The sequence below is a fragment of the Sander lucioperca genome, chromosome 4, assembly GCF_008315115.2.
Source record: "Sander lucioperca isolate FBNREF2018 chromosome 4, SLUC_FBN_1.2, whole genome shotgun sequence".
NCBI lineage: Eukaryota > Metazoa > Chordata > Actinopteri > Perciformes > Percidae > Sander > Sander lucioperca.
In genome coordinates, this window is record NC_050176.1 from 14,994,651 (window position 1) to 15,020,524 (window position 25,874).

The following is a 25,874-nucleotide window of genomic DNA, read 5'->3' on the forward strand; positions in this document are numbered from 1 at the left end:
CAAACACATTACACTGTTTGGTTAATTCATAATCTACGTTTATTTCCTTTAGCTTTATATGGTTTGAATGGAATGCACTCTTTTCTACATTGTAAGGTTTTTGTTATATTAATCATTATTTTCTGTCTTTGTTACCATGCTGGTGGTGAGTCTTTCCCGTGCAGAAAAGGTGTGGTCAAGGGTGAAGGACTGTTATATACTATGGCCTGCCAATTGGGCCGTACCATCAGACGCCATGCTGGAGGGGGGATTTAGGTTTAGGTTGGGTTTATTTTACGGCTGTCAGCATTAACGCATTAATCGTGATGCGATTAAGGGCCGAGCATAAAGCGTACATTTTTTTTTAATCGTATTAATCGCATGCCGCCATTTATTAATTTATTTTCACTTCACTCGGCATTGCGTCGTGCCTAACAGGCTACTATTTTGCCGTACTTCCTCGTAACACATCCTGCTGCTGCAGGAATAGCAACACGGATTTCGGTGCCTCATTCTGGTGCCACTGATATGTCTGCACTTCTCTCTGATGCTCTGAAACAGACGTTACAGGCAACAGAAACATTGCGTAAAGTGTAACGTTTGTCTGTATTTCACTGTAGAGGATTCCGACACCGGGATGTAACAATCTGCAGCTGCTGTTGTCGGAAAAACACAGACGGTGTGTTCAATGAAACTGGTAATTTACAGCTTTTGCCTTTTTCCCATCTGGTGGATGTTTTTGTCATTCAACAGCTATTTACTAGTGAAATAAGTTATTGTTATAGTGATTACATTATTATTAAACATTTAATTTTGACGGTATGGCCTTAGCAATTAACAAGCCATTCTTTAATGTCGCCAACTGTTTAGTACCCTTCTTTTTTTTTTTTTTTACTTTCTTAAAAAGTATCGGTTCAGGCACCGTTAAGGCACCGGTACCGTTTTAAAAGTACCGCTTTAGCACCGGTATCCAAACCAAACAATACCCAACCCTAATATTGACTCTAGATTCAAATGTGTGACTAGAATATAATATATAATAAACAAATACAAATCTTAAAATCAAGTTCATAAAGTCATTTTCTTTGCATTCATTTGATTCCCAATCAAGACACACTGGTAATAATTGATTTCCATTGTTAATATGTACTTAAAAACAGTTCTGAAATGCAAAATAATAGAATTGTAATCATGTGATAAAACATGCGATTAATCGCGATTAACTGTAGAAATTCAACGATTAATCGCGATTAAGCAAATTGAATCGTTTGACAGCCCTAGTTTATTTGTATTAGTTGCAATTACGTCCATTTTGGTTTTCCCCTGTGTGTTATTTGGTTTGGCCAAGTTAGTATATATATGTTCCCTTTTTGTCTCATTCAGGAGGTCAGTTTTGTTGAGTTCACATCTATTTTTGTTGAAAAACCCACTTTTTCAACAAACTCCTGTTTTTCTCATTGTTTTACTGCTTGGTCCATGACAATTGGTGGCAGTGGTGGGATCATCCAGTGGAGGAAACAGGAGTAATTTTTTTTTGTTATTATTTTTCTCCCCTCCAACCCAAGAAGAGGAAAATGCCTCGAGGAAAAGGTGGAAGGAGCCAAAGGGGGACCGGCAGGCCTAACAGTTGCTCAGGAAGGGCAAGCCAATGAAGAAGAAAATGGAGCTTCTGGAGGGGTGGATAGCACAGAGGGTAAGGAGCCAACTTTATCAGATGTGATGGCCATTCTTCATGCTCACATGGGGCAGCAGGAGGCCCGAGAGGCAAAGCAGAATGAGGTAAATGCAAGACAAGAACACCGTTTTAGAGCAATGCAACACCAGTTTCAGCTTTTTCAGTTTGAAGTTCAGACCCGAACATCTCCAGATCCTCTTTCGGCCGACTCCGGGCCGAGACCCAAAAAGAACAATTTTGCTCTCATCACTCCACAGAATGTTGCGCCATTTCTCCTTTGGGCAGTCAATGTGCCCTTTGGCAAATTTCAACCTATTCAGTACGTCTTTTTTTCAGTAATGGGACTTTGCGGGGACTTCTAGCTGATAGCTTTGCTTCACATAGCCTTCTTCTGATCGTAACAGTACTCACAGGTAACTTTAAGTCTTCTTTGATTTTCCTGGAGCTGATCATTGGTTGAGCCTTTACCATTTTGGCTATTCTTCGATCCATTCGAATGGTAGTTGACCGTTTTTCCCACATCGTTCAGGCTTTGGATGCCATTTCAAGGCATTTGAAATCATTTTGGGTGAGCAGCCTATCATTTTCTGCACTTCTTTATATGTTTCCCCTCTCCAATCAACTTTTTAATCAAAGTCCGTTGTTCCTCAGAGCAATGTCTGGAACGACCCATTTTGCTGAGTATTTCAGTGTGAAATGCACTATAACCAGCATGCACATTTGCTTCCTTCCTTCCTTCCTTCCTTAAATATGGGCCATAATGGGCTATATGCACAGTTACTTCCTGGTTACGGACAAGCCAGCCCAATCACTTCCGGTCGTCTGTCGTCAGGTGAGCTTTCTGTCAGAGCCGTCAAAACCAAAACAATGACTTTCTACACTTGTTGCCTTCAAGACTTACCCCGTGTCACTATCAACGATGTACACCGTCTTATTAAGGCCTACTCAACCACGGCATTAAGCAAAAAAGAAAAAGGATTTAAGCTGTACATAACCAGCTATATTCATGACTATGAAGGTAAGTGTACAACGTTACCGTTAACCTAACGTTAACTGATGTTCTGCGAGAGTAGCGTTACATAGCAATAATGTTAACGTTTATAATGTAACATCGAACAATATAATATAATCATGTTAAATCACATATTAGCAGTGAAATGTATGTGAGCTCCTGCTCTTTGAGATAAACAGGCTTGCAGTCATAAAAATAGTGTATTAAAGCTATGTTGTTATGCTCGCGGATTTGTTTCTGTTTCTCAGTTTTTGACAAGAACGAGTCAGGAGAGGTGTCTGTGAGGGCAAGCTGCTTCAGGTCAATGAGGAAAGGCGAGAGACCACAAAACTTAAGTGTAGGGAAATGAGAGCAGGTTCAGTGTTGTAAAAAATGCATTTTAGGAATGAATGGTATTTGCAGTATCAAGATATTAGTTCACCCGCACACAGCAAGTGGGCTTAAACACACCAGTGACTAAATTCCAGTAGGTTATGTATTTTAGTTATATAACATACACTAACATACCTGAACATCAAAAACATATAGGTTACTTTACCAACTTGTATACATTTATTTTACAGATTGTTCTCAAAGACTCTAAGCCTGTTGAACTGCTGGCATGCCAGTGCTCATGTGTGGCAGGGCTTGCGCTATGCAGTCACATTGCAGCATTGCTGTATCAAACATCACATTACAGCCAACAGGGAGCAATAGCTGTCCCCCCTACTTACAGCTGCACAGGGTCTGAGCAACAATGGCACAAACCCAGGACCCAGGTAATGTTTGTTTATAACACTTCCACAATTAAAATATTTCAATCAATTCTCAACAGGTTCGCACATAGACTACATCATCCTTAAATAAGTTATTGTACATTTGTGTAACTTGAGTTAAACTGAATATTTCTGCTACATTCTGTGTCTGCTGTGTCTGGCCACACACACACGCACTGTAGCGTAAAGCTACAGAACACAGATGTGTTCATTCATTTCTGATAAGAACATTACTACCTGTTTAACTGATCAGTTATGTTGTATGTTTTCAGTAGAACATGTCACCTTCAATTACATATTTTCTTATGTTCATTTGTTCTGAGATTATTTATTTGTATCTAAACACAGTATTGTGTAAGTGCTGCTTGTAATGACCACAGCAAAATACACAATGTTTTGTGAAAGCCCTAAAGAAAGGCTGTGGCATCATTTTATTTTTAATTTCACTGTAGCAAAATTATATGTGGTACGGCCATCAACTGTGTTTTATATACAGTCAATGGTAACGGTTTTAACAAACAATAACATTAACAACTATAACAACAACAATAACTATATTCTTTGAATGCTCTGCCTTCCACAGTACCACGCCACAAACATATTGACACCTCTACTTAGACCAGGCTTTTACAAGTGGACCATTCTGGTAATTTAATAGGAAGCATGCGACTACATACAGCTGGTTAATATTTCCAAACATGTTTAGGGGGATAACTGTGTCAAAGAATTCTGCAGGTCTTGTTCTGGTCCCCCGAACCATGTACTGCAGCGATGGTTCGATGACCTGCCAAAACCACATCAGATGGTCATAAGATGAAAATCTGTAAAAAACAAAAGTAGGTCTAGTGAAAATAGGAAGCTTTTATTAAATCTACTAGTTATTATTATTGTACCATGCTCACAATCCTACAGGTGGTTAGAGGTGAACCTGTAACTTAGACAAATGGACGTGCATACAGGAAAACAAATGGTAGGCTGCATTATGCATTTTTGAATTGAACACACTAACACTATAGCAGGGCTCAACATAAAAAAAAATTTAGCAGTAGGCTAAAGCTAGACCAGGGGTCATCAACTACATTTTTCCAAGGTCTAGAATTTTTTCTAGACTTAGATAGGTTACTTAACTAGAAAATTATCTCAGATTAGGGAACAGTTCACTGAGGAGTGATGGTTAAAGTCTTTGATTACTGAAACGTTGTTGTAGTATGCAGTGTCCTGATTGGTGGAAAATGCTTGCAGAAAGAAAGGCCTGTTTATGCCTGTAGAACAGGTAGGTGGGTATTGTCAAGTATTTAGGCTACTTTTTAATCATGGAGGGTTTATTGTAGGCTAATTACAGTAATGAGTGTAGCGTTTGTTCATCTGCACCAGCAGCTGTAAATAATCATCGGTACGGTTTCCAGTCAGTTACATGTGCCGCGTTAATTAACGCACACACCTCGGTTCTGCTGTGTGTGTGTGTGTGTGTGTGTGTGTGTGTAGCGCGGGCATTGCTGTTCAGAATCCCGTCTATGTCGAGCCCTGAATAGTTTAGCAGGTATTATAATAGTATAGCCTATTAAATTACGAAAAAAGCTAGCTTTACATACCTTGTGTAAAAATGAATGTCTGTGTCCGAGCCACCAAATCGCTGTAACCCGAAACGTTGCGTGAGTGACAGTTGCTCCAGCTGCTGCCTCAGCTGGGCAACTTCATCCCGAAGACTCTCAATCTCAGAGATCACCAAGTCCACAAACGCAGGGTCCGGCCTTGAACAATAATCATGATCATTGGCACAAAGAGTGCCAGCAACTTTGTCGGTCTCCATCCTCTCCAGTCTGGCTCTGATCCGCTCCTGTACCCCAAGTCTTACTTTTCCGTGAGAGAAGTTATTCCAGGGAAACAAGACAGGAACGGCGCCTGGCTTTAGCCTCCTTCTACCCCCTTCAGCCGCCGGCTCGACGACGTCCTCTGACACAAAGTGTCTACTGCACACACGAGTGTGGTGAGAGATAACAAACTTTTCTCTTCTGATCTTCACAATCCATTTTTGACGTTGTTGATGGTCGGAGGGGAAAGTGTGGAAGCTCAAAGACAAATTAAATTTTGCTGACGATGAACACAGAGGGACACAGCAGTGCACGGCTGTAGTTCCCTCACGACGCTGAAATATATACGACTTTCTCATCTCTCCATCACTTATGTATTAGGCCTACTGCTAAGAAATAACTATATAGTGGAAGTTCTAAAGAGCCTTCCGTGCATAAAGCCTATTGACACCTGTTTCTTCACAGAATCAATCACCTCACTAATTGAACACAACACTGCTATTATTTTGAACATGCCCCTTTCAATGACAGATTCAATTACACAGAATGAGCAGCATGCATGTCATGACTGTTGGGTCTGTTGGTTTTCTATGACTCTACAACACTTACTAGTAAATTATTTGCCATGTAGAAATATCACTTCTACCAAAAAAATTGATTTATGAGGTTAGTGATGTTGGACTATTATTATTTTGAACACAACTGTATGTGGAGTAGAAGGCCATACAAAACCTATGTGCCCTAAAAATTCTGCTAAAATGACAGAAATGTGCTTTGTACCACGCCCTCAGGAAGAACCTGAGCTCAAGAAGGACCAATCTATTAAAATGACAAACATTGAAGTGAATGAAACAACTCTTAAGGCCCTGCTTGATTCTGGAAGTGATCAGACTCTTGTGCACAGGAAGTTTGTACCCCCCAACATAATCAGCACCCAAGACACCATACCTATCTGTTGTGTACATGGAGATGAGAATAGATATTCAACAGCTGACATGTACATAAAAGTAGATGGGCAAACTTAACTGTTGAACGTTGGAGTTGTTGATTGCTTACCTTTTTCTGCTGTACTAGGGCAAGATCTTCCAGTGCTATTTGATTTGTTGGAGTTAGACCAAAGTCGGAAATGTAATGCGGCTGTTACCAGAGCACAGGCAAAGAAATCAAATGACCATGCTGAGACTCTCTGTGCACTGCCTTTCTACAATGATGAGTTGGAGACAGCACCCGGGAAGTCTGGTAAAACTCATATATAGAGACGGCAGGAGAAGTTCCAACACACTGTTGTGAAACCACTAACCAATCCTGAACCAGAGTTACCCTTAGGATTTAAAATGCCAGTGAACATAATTGAGGCGCAGAAAGCTGATCCATCTTTAGTGTCTCTCTTTCAGAAAGCAAAGGAGAAGGAGCCAGAAGCTGAGCTGGACTTCAACAGAGATGAGTATATTCTGCAAAATGGCATGCTGTATCATCAACAGGGGTCAGTGTTGCAGCTAGTGGTTCCCCAAGCAGTTAGACCGAACATACTTACCTTGAGGCACTCTGTTGCCTGGGCTGGCCACCTGGGTAAGCATAAAACCATGTCAAACGCCATTTCCACTGGCCGGGTCTGTGCAGAGATGTAGCTGAATTCTGTAGAAATTGCCCTCAGTGTCAAATAACATCTGCTAAAACTCCATCCAGAGCTCCTCTCCAACCCCTACCCATCATTGGCACCCCATTTGAACAGCTGGGAATGGATATTGTGGGCCCCGTTGAAAGGAGCAAAGCAGGAAACCGTTACATGCTGGTCATAACAGATTATGCTACTTTTATTATACAGTTCTTTGCCAGAGTAGGTTTTCCTACAGGAAATCCTGACTGATCAAGGAACTAACTTCATGTATTTGCTGCTGAAACAGCTGTACCAGTTACTTGGAATAAGAAGCCTGAGGACCACACCGTATCACCCCCAAACAGATGGACTGACGGAGCGCTTTAACCAGACCCTGAAGCAGATGCTCCGGAAATTTGTCAACAACAGCGGTACAGACTGGGATCAGTGGCTGCCATATCTCCTCTTCGCATACAGGGAAGTACCCCAAGCCTTTACTGGCTTCTCTCCGTTTGAACTTCTGTACGGGCATGAAGTGCGAGGTCCTCTCTCACTGATGAGAGAGATTTGGGAGGGAGGAAATGTGAGGGGGGAATCCATTAATGTCATATCCTATGTTGTCCAGATGAGGGAACGACTGGAGAAAATGCGTGAGCTTGCCCAAGCACACATGGTGGAGGCCCAGCAACAGCAGAAGTCCTGGTACGATCAGTCGGCTCGGCAGAGGTCCTTAAACTCTGGACAGAAAGTGCTAGTGCTCCTCCCCAGTGATGACAAAAAGCTTCTGGCAAAGTGGCAAGGACCGTTTGAGATTCTGAAGAAACTAGGGCCCACCACATACCAGGTGTCAACCCCAGGGAAGCCACGGTCAGGTAGGATACTACCTATAAATCTCCTGAAGGAGTGGATGCAGCGACCAGAAAGAAAAGAGGTGATGCTCATCAGAGATGTGGAAGAGGAAGTGGATGAACAATACTTACCTTCAGCTGGGGCTCCAGTGGACCATGACTTCGACCACCTCTCTGAAGGCAAGCAGCTCCAGGTGAGAGACATCTGTAATTCAGAAGTATTCCAGAAGAATCCTGGTAGGACAAATATTGTTGAACATAACATTGTTGTTTAAAGAAGGGGCTTCAGTGAGACGACTTAGTTACAGGATCCCTGAACACCTACTGGCTTCACTGGAAAAGGAGTTTCACCTGATGTTGTCCCTGGGGATCATTGAGAATTCAAGAAGTGAGTGGTGTCACCCAGTGGTCCTGGTGCCAAAGAAGGATGGCAGCATAAGGTTCTGCAATGACTTCAGGTACCTAAATTCAGTTTCTGTTTGATTCCTATCCTACACCAAGAATTGATGAACTGCTTGAACGACTCGGCAAAGCAAAATACTTGACCACAATAGATCTGTGCAAGGGTTATTGGCAGGTTCCACTCACTGAGCGATCCAGGGAGCTGACAGCCTTCAGGACTCCATTGGGTCTCTTCCAGTTTACGGTCCTGCCATTTGGGTTGCATGGAGCTCCTGTTACCTTACAGAGGCTCATGGACCAGGTAATATGTGACTTCACTGGTTTTGCAGCTGCATATCTGGATGACATTGTCATTTACAGTACCACCTGGAAGGAGCACTTGGAACATCTGCAGGCTGTCTTAGACTGTCTCCACTCTGCCGGGCTGACCATAAACCCATCAAAGTGTCTTTGCTGCTGCAGAGACAGCATACCTGGGCCACATCATCGGAAATGGGGTGATACGGCCATAAGTCAACAAGATCCAGGCCATAGTCATGTCCTTTGCCAAAGACAAAGAAACAACTCCGATTTTTTTCTGGGCATGGCAGGCTTCTACCACCGCTTCATACCGCAGTCCTCCAACAGGGCAGCTCTTCTCACGGACCTGACTGGATCCAGGTGTCCCAATCAGATCCTGTGGACAGAGGACGCAATGGCAGCTTTCTATGACATCCGGCAATCACTAAGTAAGGAACCAGTTTTGTACAGTCCAAATTTTGATGAACATTTTTTTTCTGCAAACGGATGCTTCCGATAGGGGTCTGGGGGCTGTGGTTCTCCAGGGACCACCCGGCGACCGCCATCCAGTTGCCTACATCAGCAGGAAAATGTTCCCAAGAGAGGTCCAGTATTCAACTGTGGAAAAGGAGGCCCTGGCTATCAAGTGGGCTCTCGACTCCTTACAATACTACCTCCTAGGCAGGGAATTCACCCTTGAGACTGACCATAAAGCTCTTCAGTGGATGGAAAGGATGAAGGACAGCAATGGCAGAATAACCAGGTGGTACCTGGCACTCCAACCTTTCCGCTTCAACATCCAGCACCTCCCAGGCAAGAACAACCTCAAAGATGACTACCTCTCTCGCAGTTCCAGCGGGAGTCCTGAAGGGGGGGGGGGCGTGTGTGATGGCCTAAGCCACACAGGTTAAACAGCCAGCAATGGTAATATGGTACACAATTTCACCCCATGCTTTTTAGTACACATATTAATTTATTGTGCAGTCAGCCACACCCCAAACAATTCAGACTTTAAAACAAACACATTACACTGTTTGGTTAATTCATAATCTACGTTTATTTCCTTTAGCTTTATATGGTTTAAATGGAATGCACTCTTTTCTACATTGTAAGGTTTTTGTTATATTAATCATTATTTTCTGTCTTTGTTACCATGCTGGTGGTGAGGTCCTTCCCCGTGCAGAAAAGGTGTGGCCAAGGGTGAAGGACTGTTATATACTATGGCCTGCCAATTGGGCCGTACCATCAGATGCCATGCTGGAGGGGGGATTTAGGTTGGGTTTATTTGTATTAGTTGCAATTATGTCCATTTTGGTTTTCCCCTGTGTGTTATTTGGTTTGGCCAAGTTAGTATATATATGTTCCCTTTTTGTCTCATTCAGGAGGTCAGTTATGTTGAGTTCAGTTTTTCTAGTTTTGTTGTCGCTATTTTTGGTTTAAGTTGTATTGAGTTGACCTATTTTTGAGGCCTAGATATTAAGTTCTTGGTTTATATTGTGTTATGCATTTTTTTTGGGGTAAATAAAAACCCAAATTTATGTTTCCTAGGAGGGTGAAGCCATGTCCCGCCCTACCCTGCCTCTGATTGGCTTACTCTGGTATTCTCACCCTAACCTTAACCAATCTCCTTTTTCATGCCTAAACCTAACAAATTCAACAAACGAAGGCAGCGGGTACCAGCCAATCAGAGGTGGATAAGGGCGGGACATTCCTTCGCCATCCTAGAAACGCAAATTCACCAATATCAGAGCACTTTACGGTCCTCTTCTGCTCAAATGTGTCCAGTGTTCAACATAAAGAAACACATTTCTACAGGGAGAAGAAAATAATACATGAGATAAAATAATGTTTTGCTTAAGGTCAAAATTATGACCTAGTATGTTGAAAATAGTAGTTTGTTGATATTTTGGCTTATTTAGCCTAGTCAAAAATATGAGATAGTTAATCATAATTGGAAGTTGAACGAGCAGTATCTTGAACAACGAAAATGATAATCCATCTATAATGAATTCCCTTTTTCTCCTTTAAGCCCTGTGCAAAATGTTTCATCAGGCAATTAAGACTGCTGCTCTAGTATAATTTCCTGGATTCGGGAACTATGTGGATGATTCGGGACAACTGCCTAGATTCAGGCCCACCTTGACTTAATCCAGGCCCACCCATCTGTCACGTTCTGCATCAGCCACTGGCCTACTCTAGCCTGTTAGTCCTCTAAAATGTTATATAACATTGAGGAAATGCAGGAATTATTTAGAAACGCAGCTGCATATAGAAAATACCCAAAAAATATTTTTAAATTTTTTACCATCGCTTTGGTGACCCCATGGTGCTGCGCCCTAGAGGGTGACAATTTTTCGGGACTCCCGCGGGTCGCGGGAGTCCTGCGGTACGGGAGTCAATTTCACTGTTGGTAATGTGATAGGGATGGAATAGAGCATAGCAGGGCCGTACTGGGACTGAAATTCAGCCCGGGACTTTAAGATGGAGAGGCCTTTTACGCGAGTGCCCTTGGTGCACGAGCAGAAGGATTTTTTGCAGTTATTTTAATTCTAATAGTGTTTTTATGGTATAAAGAGAATCAGAATGGCACATCTTCACCTGTGTTGGACCCTGCCTCTGTCTTTACTGGTTGTACTGCATGAGAAGAACATCATTATATATTTTTCTATCTATGCATAATATGATTGCCTACCCAGCCCTGGACACTGCCCCTGTACCTGTCACTGTTTTTATACTGGTTCCATTCTCCTCCTCCTGCTCTTCTTTCTCTTGCTGCTCTCCTTCCTCCTGCTCCTCCTCCTTCTCTCCCTCCTCATCAATATGACTGCAGGGGTCATCCTCAACCTGTCCCTCTCCATCACTGACCTTAACAGCTAATATACATACAGAGATACAGAGATTCCTTGCTTATAGAAGGATGTTGTCTGTGTGTGGTGACACACTGCAAACTGCTGTTTATAATATATCTCTAAATATGTAAGGGATACATGGCTATAACATGATAACAGCACATTTTTATTACATGGCTACCTACCAAATAAATCAATAATTTGACACAATTATACATACAGCTAATATATGTATGTACAATTATACATACAGCTAATATACATACAGAGATACAGAGATTCCTTGCTTATAGAAGGATGTTGTCTGTGTGTGATGACACACTGCAAAATTATATAATATATCTATAAATATGTAAGGGATACATGGCTATAACATCAAAACAGCACATTTTTATTACATGGCTACCTACCTACCAAATAAATCAATAATTTGACACACAGTATTGATTTAAAAAGGAGTTTATTGTTTTAAATAACGATTGTATTGCTTCCGCTAAAGAAAATAGTTCTGTCTCTACGGTTAGAATCCTGCGTGTCCATGGCAACGCTCTGCTTTGAGCGGACTGTTATCAAGCAATAACAGACTGCATTCATGGCACGAAACTAATACAATCGTTTTTATAGCAAACCGCCTCGCTCTACATTATCTCTTATATAATATATATGCCTATATTTAAATGCAAATATAAATAATTTCAGTGTATAATAAACACATCACTAATTGTGCACCTGTCCTGTCCATGCTGCTGGGTCCTTCTTCCTCAACTGTAACGTTACCTCCTGCCACAGCACCCTTTTCACGGAAAAGGTCTGTTAATTTGGCGCATTTAGCTGCCTCTTGTGTAGGGATGGGCGTATCGATCCTGTGGTATCGATAGATCGATATACTCACGCTACTCATTTGGCATTGATTTCCTTAAAAAAATATCGATATAAACTAAAAAATAATAATTGGGGGTGTATGCATCACTTTCAGCTGTTTTAGATTACTTACTTAAATTACTATGTGCCGGGACACCCCTGTACCTGGCGGCGTATTGAGCTGGCCCATGTCACGTGACAGGAGACGAGCGAATGAGCGTCAACGTGCGACACAGCCGATAGCGACACAGCCAAGGGCCTGAAAATGTGTATGTTTTTGTTCATATTTAATTTATTTAATTCATATTTATGTTATTTATTTTAATTTTAATTTTATTATGTATTGACCATAATACATTTTGTATAAATGGTCTGTATTTGTCTTAAATGTAATAATATTTTTACTGACAAAAATTGCCAATAAGAAATTAACGGTATCGGTATCGATGAAAATGCAAGAAAAAGTATCGGTATTGTATCGAATCCTAAAAGTGTGGTATTGCCCATCCCTACTCTTGTGCCAACATTTTTTTCTTTTTCATTCTTATTTTTTCGGCCCCACCCATTTCTTTCTCTTCTTTCTTTCTTTTCACCATTTTTTAACGTCTGTCTCTGTTGCATCCATACTATCCATACATTCATACAAATCCAAACCTGACTGAAAGTAAACTCTTTTTTCGGCGCCTTAAATTTGAGCCAATCGGATGTCAGGAAAAACGAGGATCAGTCCAAGTTATGAGGGGCCGCTCGTATACCCCCTCAAGATTGAAAGTATTGGTTTGGCCCAGTCTGAAACACACACACACACACACACACACACACACACACACACACACACGGCCGGCCAGGCCGGTCGCGTATGAAAGAAAAAAAACAAAAAAAAAACTGGACCGGCCGTTCGGGATTGTTCCCGGTATTCCCGATGGCCAATCCGCCCCTGGAGCATAGAAATCAACAGGAGCGGGCGGGAGCAGGACGGAGATATGTGTGTTTTGAGTGTGAGAAGATCTCCGTTAGGAATTACGTAATGAAATCGCCTAGGCCTGCAGGTAATGCATGTATACTGTAGCCTAAATTCCCAAGGCAACCTCAGTGATTTGACCGCGATTAACCAAATGCACACACGCGATATCAACTGGCTAGTTATCCTCCAGACTGTGTCCGCGACAGAGTCTGATAACTTTAGACAACTAGGGAACAAAACTGAAGCGGGACGGGATTCAGGAGTCTTTCTCTCAGGATTTTACAGGACAGGATTTTTTTTGGGGGGGGCAGTCCTGTGATCGGGATATGACGGGAGTATTTTCGTGAGCTCGGAATGGGATGGGAGCGACAATTGATTCCCGTGTCACCCTCTCCTGCACCCCTATGCGCCGCATATAGCGCATACCCACTTTTTGCGCCACTGCCAATAGTTTACACAAATGTTTTGTATGCAAGTTTTAATTTTGAGGTGACACTTTTTTTGCTTGAGTTAGTGTTTTTTGTTTGATACTTGAGAAGTTTTGCTTGAAATTATAGTCACAAAAATAATCCCATACAGCAGACAATCACAGAGGCGAGAAAACACAAGTCAGAAAGTAAAGCACACAGAAAAAACAGACAAAGTAAAACAGAAAACTGAAGCACAAAACATACACATGGGTAGATCAAGAAAAAAAACTGACTAACTAACTGATGTCACTGGCCCTTTGCATGTAACCAGACCTCTGCACAACCTTTAAAGACTCTGAGGCAGCCAAGACAAAGATAGTATCAAGACAATGATAGTATCATGGTTGTTTTTTGGTTGGGCACATAAAAGTGTAGTGACAGCTAAATGTATCTTCACCTTTTTCTAACTGACTTGTGTTAAAAAGCTATGCTATTAGGTATAGAAAATAATTAACTTCTGTCTATCAGATCAAATCCTTTGGTCAGCTCAAAATTATTTTGACTGACTGTAATTTGTAAAGCTTCATCCTCACTCTGTTCACTTCTCTTCATAGGTGGGTCTCCTCCTTAACGGCTTCATGATGTTTTACTTCTGCCGAGCTCAGCAGAAGCCGTCCAGCAGCATGATGATCTACCTGAAGAACTTGGTAGCTGCTGACTTCCTGCTCTGCCTCAGTCTCCCCATCCGCATCACCAACTATGCCACCAGCTCTGCCACCTTCCACCAAGTTGACTGCAACTTTGGCGCCTCCGTCCTAATCCTCAACATGTACGCCAGCATCATGTTCATGGGCTACATAGCCGCTAACAGGTAGACCAAGCCAGTAAGCCAGTTTGAATCTCATGTTGCCTAAAACAGTCTTCACAATTTAATCAGATCAATCTCAGTTTGTTAATGTTAACGATGAATCCTTCAGGCACGCTAAAGTTAGCCATGCCGTTCCACAAGGCTCAGTGCTTGGACCAATTCTATTAATCTTTTATATGCTTACTCTAGCCAATATTATTAGGAAACACTCTATTAACTTTCACTGTAATGCGGATGATACCCAATTATACCTATAAATCAAGCCAGATGAAACCAGTCAGTAAGTAAAACTTCAAGCATGCATTAAGGACATAAAATCCTGGATGTTCTACAATTTCCTGATGTTAAACTCAGACAAAACTGAGGTTATTGTGCTGGGCCCTAAACACCTCCGAAGCTTATTATCTAAAGATATAGCTACTCTGGATGGCATTGCACTGGCCTAGATATATCCTTAATGGCCACATAAAACAAATCTCAAGAACCGCCATTTTATTTTACCTGACTAACATTGCCAAAATTAGACACATCCTGTCTCAAAACGATGCAGAAAAACTAGTCCATGCATTTGTTTTTCCAAGGCTGGACTATTTTAATTCCTTATTATCAGGCTGCTCAAAGTCCCTTAAGACTCTCCAGCTGATCCAGAATGCTGCAGCGCATGTACTGACAAGATCTAAGAAAAGCAAACACGGAGCTCGGCTCTTCCGCGTTAACTGGCCCATGACATCACGATGGACATGCGCACCAGCAACAGTTTGTTTGTGTTGTCGTAGCAACTGGTAGCAACATGCTCGTTCAAGAGCTTCTCTCTCGTGTCTCTTACAAGTGGCGAACTCATGAACTCGCCGTTTTCATTGTCTAAAATATTCACTAATGTTAAACATTGTGTTTTCGTTGTTCCTGATCATTTACATGTTTATCTAAATAAACGATGGATGTATTTAGACAACCAAGGAGATTTAATCATTATGTCGTGCTACTAGCTAGCACTAGTTAGCCTGCAGTTTCGTGAACAGAGCTCCTCCATGGCTTCATCTCTCATCCACGTTACAAGCTTTACAGCATACAGCCCTTGGATGTATCATAAGAGAGAACCAAGGCAATGTAATTACTAGCTATGTCTGTAGTAACATTATGTAGGCATATAGCTAATTATGGTATTGCCGTTCTCTTAATACATCCATGCTAGCTACCGCTAATAGCTATTAGCCGATAGCCCCGCCAGTTTAGGAAACGCTTCATACATGACGTTACATCAACGTTACAGGCTTTACAGCATACATACATCCCTCGGGTGTATCAGAAGATAATACCATGGACATATTAATAGAACACATGGTGAATTACAACCATTAGCTCTATCCATTATTACAGCTACAGGACCTTGGGAGAACAGTAATGTGAGCGGGCGGGCGCAGTCCCGCGGCTCTGCTCGCGTCCATAATGCGCGTTCGTCATACCTAGTTTAATAACTGTGGATTCGGCTACTAGCGAATTTTAAAAATGTTAAAAACGTGACGTTTTAAACAAGGACCCTTTAATTGTTCGGCTGGTAAGCTGAAATATAGAAGTTTCTTTCGCCATGCAAAGTCTATGTGAAAAGTCTTTCTGGGCCATGGGGTGCAGTACCACTGTTACTAGTCCGCCAAGCCCATGGTGGCTTTTAGACATGGTGCTCTTCCTGGGGGCTTGCATCTACCCCAGTTCATGCAAGTGCAAATGTAAAATTCCAAGCTAATAGGAATACTTGAAATTGATGGTGGTGGTCAATATTCATGAAAAATTCAATTCAATTCAATTCAATTTTATTTATAGTATCAAATCATAACAAGAGTTATCTCGAGACACTTTACAGATAGAGTAGGTCTAGACCACACTCTATAAAGCCCCAACAATTCCAATAGTTCCCCCAAGAGCAAGCATTAGCAGTGGCTATTGCGACAGTGGCAAGGAAAAACTCCCTTTTAGGAAGAAACCTCGGCAGACCCAGACTCTTGGTGGGCGGTGTCTGACGGTTGGGGTTATGACAGTACGGGATGTAGCGTGGCACAGCAGAGCATGGGTGGACGTGGTGGACGCAGCAGTACGTAGCCGGGCATTGCAGGGAATCGCAGAGCGTAGCAGGGTGTAGCAGGTCCATAGCCACAGCTGCACCCAAGACCCAGGTCTTGGTGTCACCCTAATCCGAGGTGATGTTCTGGGCGAAGAAGAAACATAAGGACTCCGGGGAGTAAACTCCCCAGAGCTAGGTTAGTAACAAGCACTTCTGGGACAGGATGTGCATAAAAGGAAACAAAAGAAAAGAGCGTGTCATAAGAAGGAACTTCCTCGGCAGTCTAGAATTATAACAGCATAACTAGGAGAGGCACTATATTATTGATTATACGATAGGTAAATCTGATGACTGTAAAGAGAAGCAGAGAGAAGCAGGGGTGCTGTGTCTGCAGCTATACACCCTGCCCCGCCGGTCTAGGCGTTCACTGCAACTCCTCACTCCCTAACTATAAGCTTTATCAGAGAGGAGAGTTTTCAGTTTAGTCTTAAATGTAGCGACGGTGTCTGCCCCCCGAACCCAGATTGGGAGCTGGTTCCACAGGAGAGGAGCCTGATAGCTGAAGGCTCTGCTAAAGGACAAGTTTGTGAAGGGCAATTCTGCCGTGCAAAGCGAAAAGACCGTAACTCAATTTTGGTCGAAAATGCGTTATTGTCATTCTTGGAACATTAAAGATCTGCTTTATCATGTGGACAAATATCTTGACTCAATTTTATTGTTTTGGGGATACAATTGTGTGTTGTCTTTGCCGTAACTTCAAAAGCCCTTTGTTTCATGGCGCTTCAGAATGCTCAAATTGAGTTAAGGTACTCTGCCTTTGTTTTGCTGCCCATCAAATCGAAGTTACTCTTTGCCACGTTGGAGTTACGGTGTTGTGTCATCTAATCTTAAGTATTTCTGACACACACAGAATCTTAAAGCAAATATTGGAGTGTTGTTTTTACTAAGGTTTACCCTAGCTTTAAGAATGGCCCATTGCTCTAAAGGGACAATTTGGTGGAGATGGCTTTGAAACGAAGACACCAAAATCAAGGTAAGAAATGAATAATTAAGGCTATTATATATTACAAGAAACATAAACAGGCTAGCTAGCTAGCTAACTGTTATCGATCTCACGACGTGACTTTTTGCCCGAAGACAGCGTTGTGGAGAGTGAAACGGGAGAGCAGAAAAAAGGCTTGTAGTGTGTTAGGATGGCTAGTAACAGTAAATCATAGGCTCCTGTTATCTAAATGATTTTTTATGTAATGGCTCAATATCCAAATGATTTCGACAACGTTTCGACAAAATTTTCAGAGGACAGACGGAGAGAAATCTGGGGCAATTACTGGGACATGCCATACACAGAGAAACGTTGTTTCATGTTTCACAGTGTGAACCAGGCACCAACTGCAAAAGTCTGTGGTGATGGAAACATAAGTCGGCGGGGCAGGTCTTTTATATACAGGCTAAATGATGAAGGCCAGGTCCCACAGCAGGTGTGCAAAAGTTTCTTTCTGTCAACTTTAAGGTACCACCAGACTAACAATAGCCTGGTCCTCTCAGTAATGGGCAAAGAGAACACAGCCTCTCTTGCTCCACCAAAGGATCAGAGAGGAAAACATACACCAGCCAACAAGCTGGACATGAAACCATTGCTGGACCACATTGAGTCCTTCCACCCAACCATCAGCCACTACCGGAGGGAGCATGCCGCATGCCGCCGCTACCTCCCCAGTGACATTAGTGTTAAATTAATGTATGCTGACTATGTAGAAAAAGGCAACAACTGCTCATATGAGTCTTATTGTAAGGCTGTGAAGTTAAGCAACATAAGCTTTACTAAGCTTGGAGAGGAGGAGTGTGAGAGCTGTCTTCTGCAGCAACAGCACGTGAAGGCTGACCACCAGGGGGAGCCTGCAGCATATTGCCCACAATGTGAGAGGTGGCAAAAACATAAAGATGCTGCTGCAGAGAGCAGGTTACACTACAGGTCAGATGCAGACTGCCCTGAAGATACTTCAATCAGTGTTCAGCAAGTGTAGACCTGCAGAAGGTTATGCTCCCAAGAATGCCTGGGGTCAAGTCAGCCGTGTTCACAAGATGGATCGTGGCATATCATGAAACCTTTGCGTCAGTTGGGAAAAAGACGAACAAAAAGAAGACCATCTTTGTTGTTTGGCACGAGGGGATTGCAGGGCGGAGTGCAAAAGAAATCGCATTGGCTTATGCAGCAGCATTGGAGAAGGAGCGGGACATCAAGCATGTGGTCTACTGGGTAGACAATTGTGGCGCTCAAAATAAAAACTGGTGCCTTTTCTCTTCACTTGTGTCCTTAATTAATTCGGACAACATCTCTATAGAAGACATCAGACTACAGACTACAGAAGAGCCAGGGCACACATTTATGAGTGCAGACAGTTTCCATTATGGTGTGGAGCTGGAAATGAAGAGCAGGAGGGGTGGTCTATGATTTCGAAGACTTCATCTCTGTGGTGGGAGATTCAAATGCAAAGAAAGTTGAGGTGGCGGAGCTCAGAAACCAAAGCATCAGGGACTGGACAGATGGCCATTTTGCAGTCAAGGGGAAGAAGATACCCAAACTGGCAGAACTTAAAGTTGTCCAGGTGCGACGTGGCACGTGTGACGAGGAGCATGTTTGCAAAGATGTCCCATGAGGAGGACTGACGGGAGCTGGATTTCCTGCAAAATAAATATCAGCTAAAAATACCCACCACTTTAAGGCCACAGGACAAAGGCATAGAAGATGTCAAAAAGACAGCTATCCTCAAAAAACTGGTCCCCCTCATGCCACCCACCAGGAGATTGTTCTGGAACTCTCTGCCTGTTAGCAACACCGAAAATCACCAAGAGTAATGGCCCTCGTTTCTTTGAAGAACAGAGGGTGAGAAAGGGAACCATTACATGTCTAAGGTTTTACATATATCTTAGTGTTTTCAGATTGTTTTCTAGATGTTCTAAATGCCCAAAAAGTCTGAAAATCTGTTCTTTTTCTTCCTATTTTATGTTTAATGGTGGTTTTCAAACAATGGAATGGTGCAAGTAATGGGGTTGAATGTACTGTATGGGCTTTGGTGTCAACTGAATATCTTTAAGTTATTGGTGGTTGGTCAGATAAAGCAAGCAGATTTGAAATAGTACCATTGGGCTCTGGGAAATTATAATAGGCATTTTTCAAATATTTTTGAATATGTTACTGACGAAATGATGAATTAATTAGTTAGCTGTTAGTTGCAGCCCTACTTTAAACCTTAGTTCGGTCACGACTGACTCCCTCCATGGTTGCGAAGTTTGTGTCTCAGAGTGTCCAAACACTCAACACAGGTGTGGTCATTGATATGTTTTTCTGTTCTGTTTAATATACATAAATACAAAAGCGCAGTATAAAAAGTTAATTTGTAATCAAGGCTAACTGTAATAGTAATTTTAGTAATATCATTTTGGGCATGCAGTGTTTTCTGCCCAAACGTTGTTAGGTAACTGGCACTTCACAAGAGTATGAATCTCTCCCAGCCATCAACAGTAATGTGTTCTTACATGAAATGTCAAAGGTACATGCAGTGTGACTCCTTGCTTGCAGTCAGCTGTGATGGAACTGTTGCTTGCATCCCCCCTCAGCGCATCCCAACGTTTATTGGTGTTTTTTGCCCCCAACGGCTCCTTCCAGGCAGCGCTGCCTGGAAGGCACTTGGATTAGGCACTGGTAATGGTTAGGTTTGGGTTAAAATGACTGTTAGGGTTAGGGTTAGGGTTAAGGTTAAGGTTAGGGTTAGGTGCCTTGGAGGCAGCGGTCGCAGCGCTGCCTGGAAGGAGCCGTTGGGGGCAAAAAAACACCATTGAGCGCATCCCAACGTTTTGACCAAATTTGGATTTTTCCAAGATTACATAAAATGGCAATCTCAAATTCAGGCTCCAAAATGTCTGTTTATTATCTGTGATGTGATTTCTGTACTTGTGTAGTTGTCTTTCAACAGACACTAAACATGTGTCAGTGACATCACCTGTAGTAATTCCACTAATCTGCTACAGGAGATGAACAAGGGATTTATTGTTTTTTGTTTGGTCTGCATTTTTGTATACCATCTGCATTTTGCATTAAATATAATGTAATAAGTAATAATGTGAATTTGTTGTGTGACATTTATTCACTATTAGAAAACAAGCAACATCATCAATAACGACTGATCATTTTTATCCCCTGTACAACTTTTATGTCATCAGCAACCAAGTGAGTGATAAAATGGAAGTTAATGCCTTTTGCCTTAGCATAACCCCTTATAATCTTGTAGATAATACAAAGGCAAAGTACAGTAACTTCCGAATAAGGGTCAAAGGTCAAGTTTGAGTTTAAGATTTTTATGTAGATAAATAACTTAATAAAAACAAAGTATTGACAAATTTCCAATATCCTGCCTACAACTCATTTGGCTGGCTCAGTTCTACACTCTGGCAAGTTAAGGTCTTTTGGCATTTTTATCATAGTGAGGCCAATAGGGTTAATATTGCTTACATTTTAAGTAAAAGTTCTATTGTTATCATAACATTGTGCTAGGGTTAGGGTTAGAGGGTTAAAATAGAAGTTAAGGTCTTTTGCCTTGGTATGACTGATTGTCATTTTGTGGTCAATGCTAAGGCAGAATACAGTAACTTACGAATAAGGATCAAAGGTCAAGTTTGAGCTAAATTTTTTTATGTAGATTAATGTATTCATTATGACAACTACTTGGCAAATTTTCAGTGTCCTGCCTATCATACAATTGGCTGGACAACAAAAAAACTTTAAAGTAATTTTTCTCAGTTTCACACTCTGGCGAGTTAAGGTCATTTGCCTTTGTAGGGCAGAATACAGATTTTGATAATGAACAATTACAAACGTAATTGGGGGCTTTAAGATTCCTTCTCCTGACCTACAAAGCTCTTAATGGTTAGGCACCATCATATCTTAAAGAGCTCATAGAACCTTATTGTCCCACTAGAGCACTGCACTCCCAGAATGCAGAATTACTAGTTCCTAGAGTCTCTAAAAGTAGAATGGGAGCTAGAGCCTTCAGCTATCAGGCTCCTCTCCTGTGGAACCAGCTCCCAATCTGGGTTCGGGAAGCAGACACCGTCTCCACATTTAAGAGTAAACCTATCCTACGCCCGGATCATAGGCGGAGTTTGACATTCGAGCCAGGGGAAAAAAAAAAAAAAAAAAAAACTCATTGTAGAAGCTGAGACCTGGCCTACCACTTGGGGAACACAGCGCGAGCACATATGGATAAAACAAACATGCTAAATAAACATATATGTTTATTTTTAAAGAAGATTTTAAATTACATTCTAACAATTTAACAATTCGCCCTTATGAAATCCAATCGTGGCACGGCTGTCTTGGAACGCAATAGACAGATGTGGCGGAATGCCCCGACACTTAAATTCAACTAAAATGTAACAGTGAACAATCAGTGTTGGAACTCTAGTCTGTTGAGATGTCTCTCCAAACGCAGAAACCAAGCGCAGTCACACCATAAACCGTTAAGACACGTTAAGAAATAAGATCCGCATTTTGCCGTAATCCAATGACACGGAAAAAAGTAATCCACAGCGATCAGTAGATCCACACCGTTTAAACAATGTGGAATAAAACGTATAAAAGTCCAAATCTACACAAAACGCACAATCAATTAGTAAGCTGACAGCAAATTTATATAGGCTACATGGCATTTAGGCAACCTTTATTGCAACGTTGGCACGGTAAGATGTCCAGACTAGTGCAACATTCATTTTCATTTTTTGCGTCCTGCATATGCGTCAACAATAGTCTCAGGTGAGAGCCAGAGCCCTGAAAAAATATTTTTTTTACTAAAGCAGTAGGCCTAGGCTATATGAAATCAGATGTATTACCTACCACAATTCAGTTGTTTTGTGTTATTTAAAATATTTATAAAATATCTGGTCATGCCATGAAACAATGCAATTACCCGCTTCAGCCGCCAGGGGGGGGGCCTGCCCCCCCCCCCCCCCGCAAAACTCCGCATATGGCCCGGATATCCCCTACTATGCCCTGAACTGCTAGGACTATTGTTTCTAGGCATAGTTCCATTATCTTTATTGTTACTATAATTGCCACATACCAACTGCCAGTGACGGACTGGGAACAAAAAACAGAAATAGCTTTTGATAGCCCCAGTGATGGTGAATGTAAACTCCCATGCTATAAACAACTGTACCAAAACATAGACATAAAAAAAAGAATAAATCATCAGAGCCAGCCGCTCCATAATAATATAATATTCTGAAGTAGCCAAGTTTACTGTACCTACACTCCCTCCTGCAGCATTGGTCTCCATCTCTGTTGCTTCTGGTCAGGGGCGCCTATAGGGGGGAAAAGTTAGGACAATTCCAAGGGCCCATGACTGACAGGGGCCCCAAAAAATAGGTAAAAACTAATATAAAATTATTAAACCATCATCATTCAGTATATATATTTAAAATATAATAATACAATTAATGATCTCTTTGTTTTTAGTTGTTTTTGGCAGTAAAAGTTAAATATCCACATTGACCAAAAAGTAAACATTGATATTGACCGACCACCCCCCTGTATCTGCATGAAATGGTTTGGTCTTGCCTTAGCGCACTCAGTGACGGTGTTTAGTTGCAGTCAGTAGATGCGCCAGAACTACAGTGACCACAATGTTGCCAAGTAACGTTAAATCAAAATCTGGTTTTCAAAAAAGGAAAGAGAGAGAGGAAAGACAAAGGAAAGGGTGTCAAACTGTAACCCAGTTTTTCACCAAGAAAGGTGGGTAGCATATAGTCTGTGAGTGGTATTAACCTGTTGGTTTAATGTCCATAGTGAAATAAGCTAGCTAGCTACAGACTAGTGTTAGCCTACATTTAATCACCATTTAATCAGTGCAGGGAAACGTTTAGCAAGATATTCATATTAAATCATTGTCCCTGGTCCTTTTAGCAGACTTAACAACAGATGAGTCAGCAGCACTCCAGTCTCCCCCTAACTGTGCCCCTTCCTGTCCCAGTGAAGAAGGTGAGCAACATTGTGTTCAATGACATGCCAGTTAGCATCATTGCAGGGAGTCTGTGGGGATTTCTCTGTCTCTCTTGCTCTTTTTACCATTACAAAAAAGAAAATGAAATATTTATTAATGACAGAAATTCAAACACATTAATAACAATTATTTTCTCACATAATGATCATTATGAAATAAAATAAAAAAACAACAACCTACTGTCTGTACTGGATGCTGGACAATTGAAAACAGTGAGTAGCTTACCTGAGCCTGCTTGTAAGATATAGACAATATTAACTGTATTGAACTACAAGAAGCAAGACAGTTGCAAGCCTTTAATTAGAGTTATGTAAAGCTTTTGATGGGACAGTAAGGTCCTAGAGATGTGGTGACAACAGCTGCGCAGAGGGGGCCCATTAGATTTTTTTGTCATGGGGCCCAAAATTCCTGGCGGCGCCCCTGCTTCTGGTAATCCACATTCAGACCCACAGCAGGCTTGTTGTTCAGTGTTGGTTTGTTCCATAGATTCGTTATCCATGTCTATCTCTTCATCCTCCTCTTGCTCGTTTTGTTCTTCCTCTTCCTCATATTCCTCACTGTCCTGTCTTTCTCCCTGGTGTGCTGGCTCAGATGTGTCGCTAACATGCTAGCAGTATTAGCGCTAATGCTAGCTAAAACAAATCAGTCAGTTTGCAGCATTTTCACCGTCAGCCAACAGTGCTCTCTTATATTTCTCTCTCTTTTTCTCCCCCCCTCCCTTGTGTCGCTTGATGCCTCGATTCATTTTTTTGTCAACAGTATAGCTTCCAACTTCCAACCATAGCTTCCAACTATTTACAATTTTAAACTTCCAACAACCACGCTGACGCAGACCATAGACAGTATATATAAAGACGCAGACAGACGCGGTCTACTCGATTCTCTCTTGAAATTCCCAGAAGGCATTGCTTCATTTTAACTTTTGCAAACAAATAATCAAATAAAAGAAATGCAGGTAGATTTGTTTTATTTCAAACCACGCGTTTTTGAACATCTGATCTGAATAAGTAATTTTGTTACAAAACAATGCAGACTGATGTAAAAGTTCGTGACTGTAGACTGTAGACTGTAGAAAGTAATCATGACTGTGATATTGAGAGACTCATATGTGCTATAAATACTGATCAGACTGATTAGATTACATTGCTACTAGGTGTGAAGGATTTGGACAAATCGGTTGGCCAAAGAACACTATTATATTTGGTGTATATAAAAAGTTTCTCTCTGCAATAATAATTTTAGTCGATCATAACCCTAAATTTTCTTTTTGATGGTTTCTAGGCCTTCAACCGTAAGGCTGTCTGGATTGCTGTTATGTAGGCCTACTTTATACAGACTCTGGCTTTCCAATGAAGTTACCTATTGACGCCTGCATCTCCTCTCCAGGTATCTGAAGGTAGTCCAACCTTTAGGAACTCACATCCTTCAGTCAGTGCGGGTTGCTCACATCATCTCCACGGTAACCTGGGTTTTCCTCCTGGCTGTGACAAGCAGCTACGTCATCCTGTCGTTCCACACCCAGGAACCTTTTACCTCTGTCCCAGTGAGCTGTCAAGGCTTTCACAGTGGCCAGCACACCTTGCTCTTTAGGATCATAAATGTCTTCTCCACTGTCATGTTCCTGTTTGTCCTGGTCTCTCTGGTCTTCTTTTACTACAGCACCTCTCGCAGGGTGTTGCTGGCGCAGCAGAGGCAGCCGGCGTCCTCCAACTCCATGAAGCTTGCAAAGTCACGCAGAAACATGTTAGTCCTGGTCAGTGTCTTCTGCTTTTGCTTCGTCCCCTACCACCTGATTTGCCTTCCCAAAGCTTTCCTGTGGAGGCATTGTTCATGGAGCAAGGTTTTCTACTACGGGATGGAGCTGACCGTCGTAATGTCTGTTCTCAACGTCTGCCTGGACCCAGTCATCTACTTCATCCTCTGCAAGGGGTTCAGAACCCAGCTTAGGCTGGGAGTGGTGCGTGGAAACTGATAATACCCGCTCATAACATTTTAACTGCCATTAATGTAATAAACAAAAGGTAATAACTGCAAATGAAGTAATGCACAAAATAATATATAGCCTAATAATATCAGATAATGTAAAATAAGTTATAACTGTAAATAATGTAAGGAAGATTTTATTAAAAACTAATAATGTAAAACAAATGAAATGATATCAAAGGCAAAGTTATTACAATTAATCCTGTGTGGAACATGAATGTATGTACAAACATTTTGAACATGGAAATCCTTAATTGAATCATTTACAATAATTTTGAAAGATATGTTGGCTGAGGATTTAGTTTTTGTTGTTTCTCTTTTCTGTACTGAAATGTACATGTTATGTATCTAATTTGTTCAAAATAAACTAAAGAAACTTCATGATGAAAGTTTTTGAGACTGTTAGGTTGGAATGATTAGAACCCAAATGCAGACAGTACTCAGAGCCAGGAGTGTAAATGATAACAAGG

General features: G+C 41.6%; 1 protein-coding gene across 1 annotated transcript in view; it reads left to right on the plus strand.

Annotated features, from left to right (window-relative positions):
- The window catches only part of LOC116042702 (P2Y purinoceptor 14-like), a 28,729-nt gene extending 3,295 nt beyond the window's left edge, over window positions 1-25,434 (plus strand). The window contains exons 2-3 of the mRNA XM_031289009.2: window positions 14,057-14,313; window positions 24,808-25,434. Of these exons, the coding sequence (XP_031144869.1) occupies window positions 14,057-14,313; window positions 24,808-25,393 (843 nt within the window). The 3' untranslated portion in view covers window positions 25,394-25,434. The remainder of the gene's footprint in view (window positions 1-14,056; window positions 14,314-24,807) is intronic.
- The last annotated feature ends 440 nt before the right edge of the window (window positions 25,435-25,874 follow it).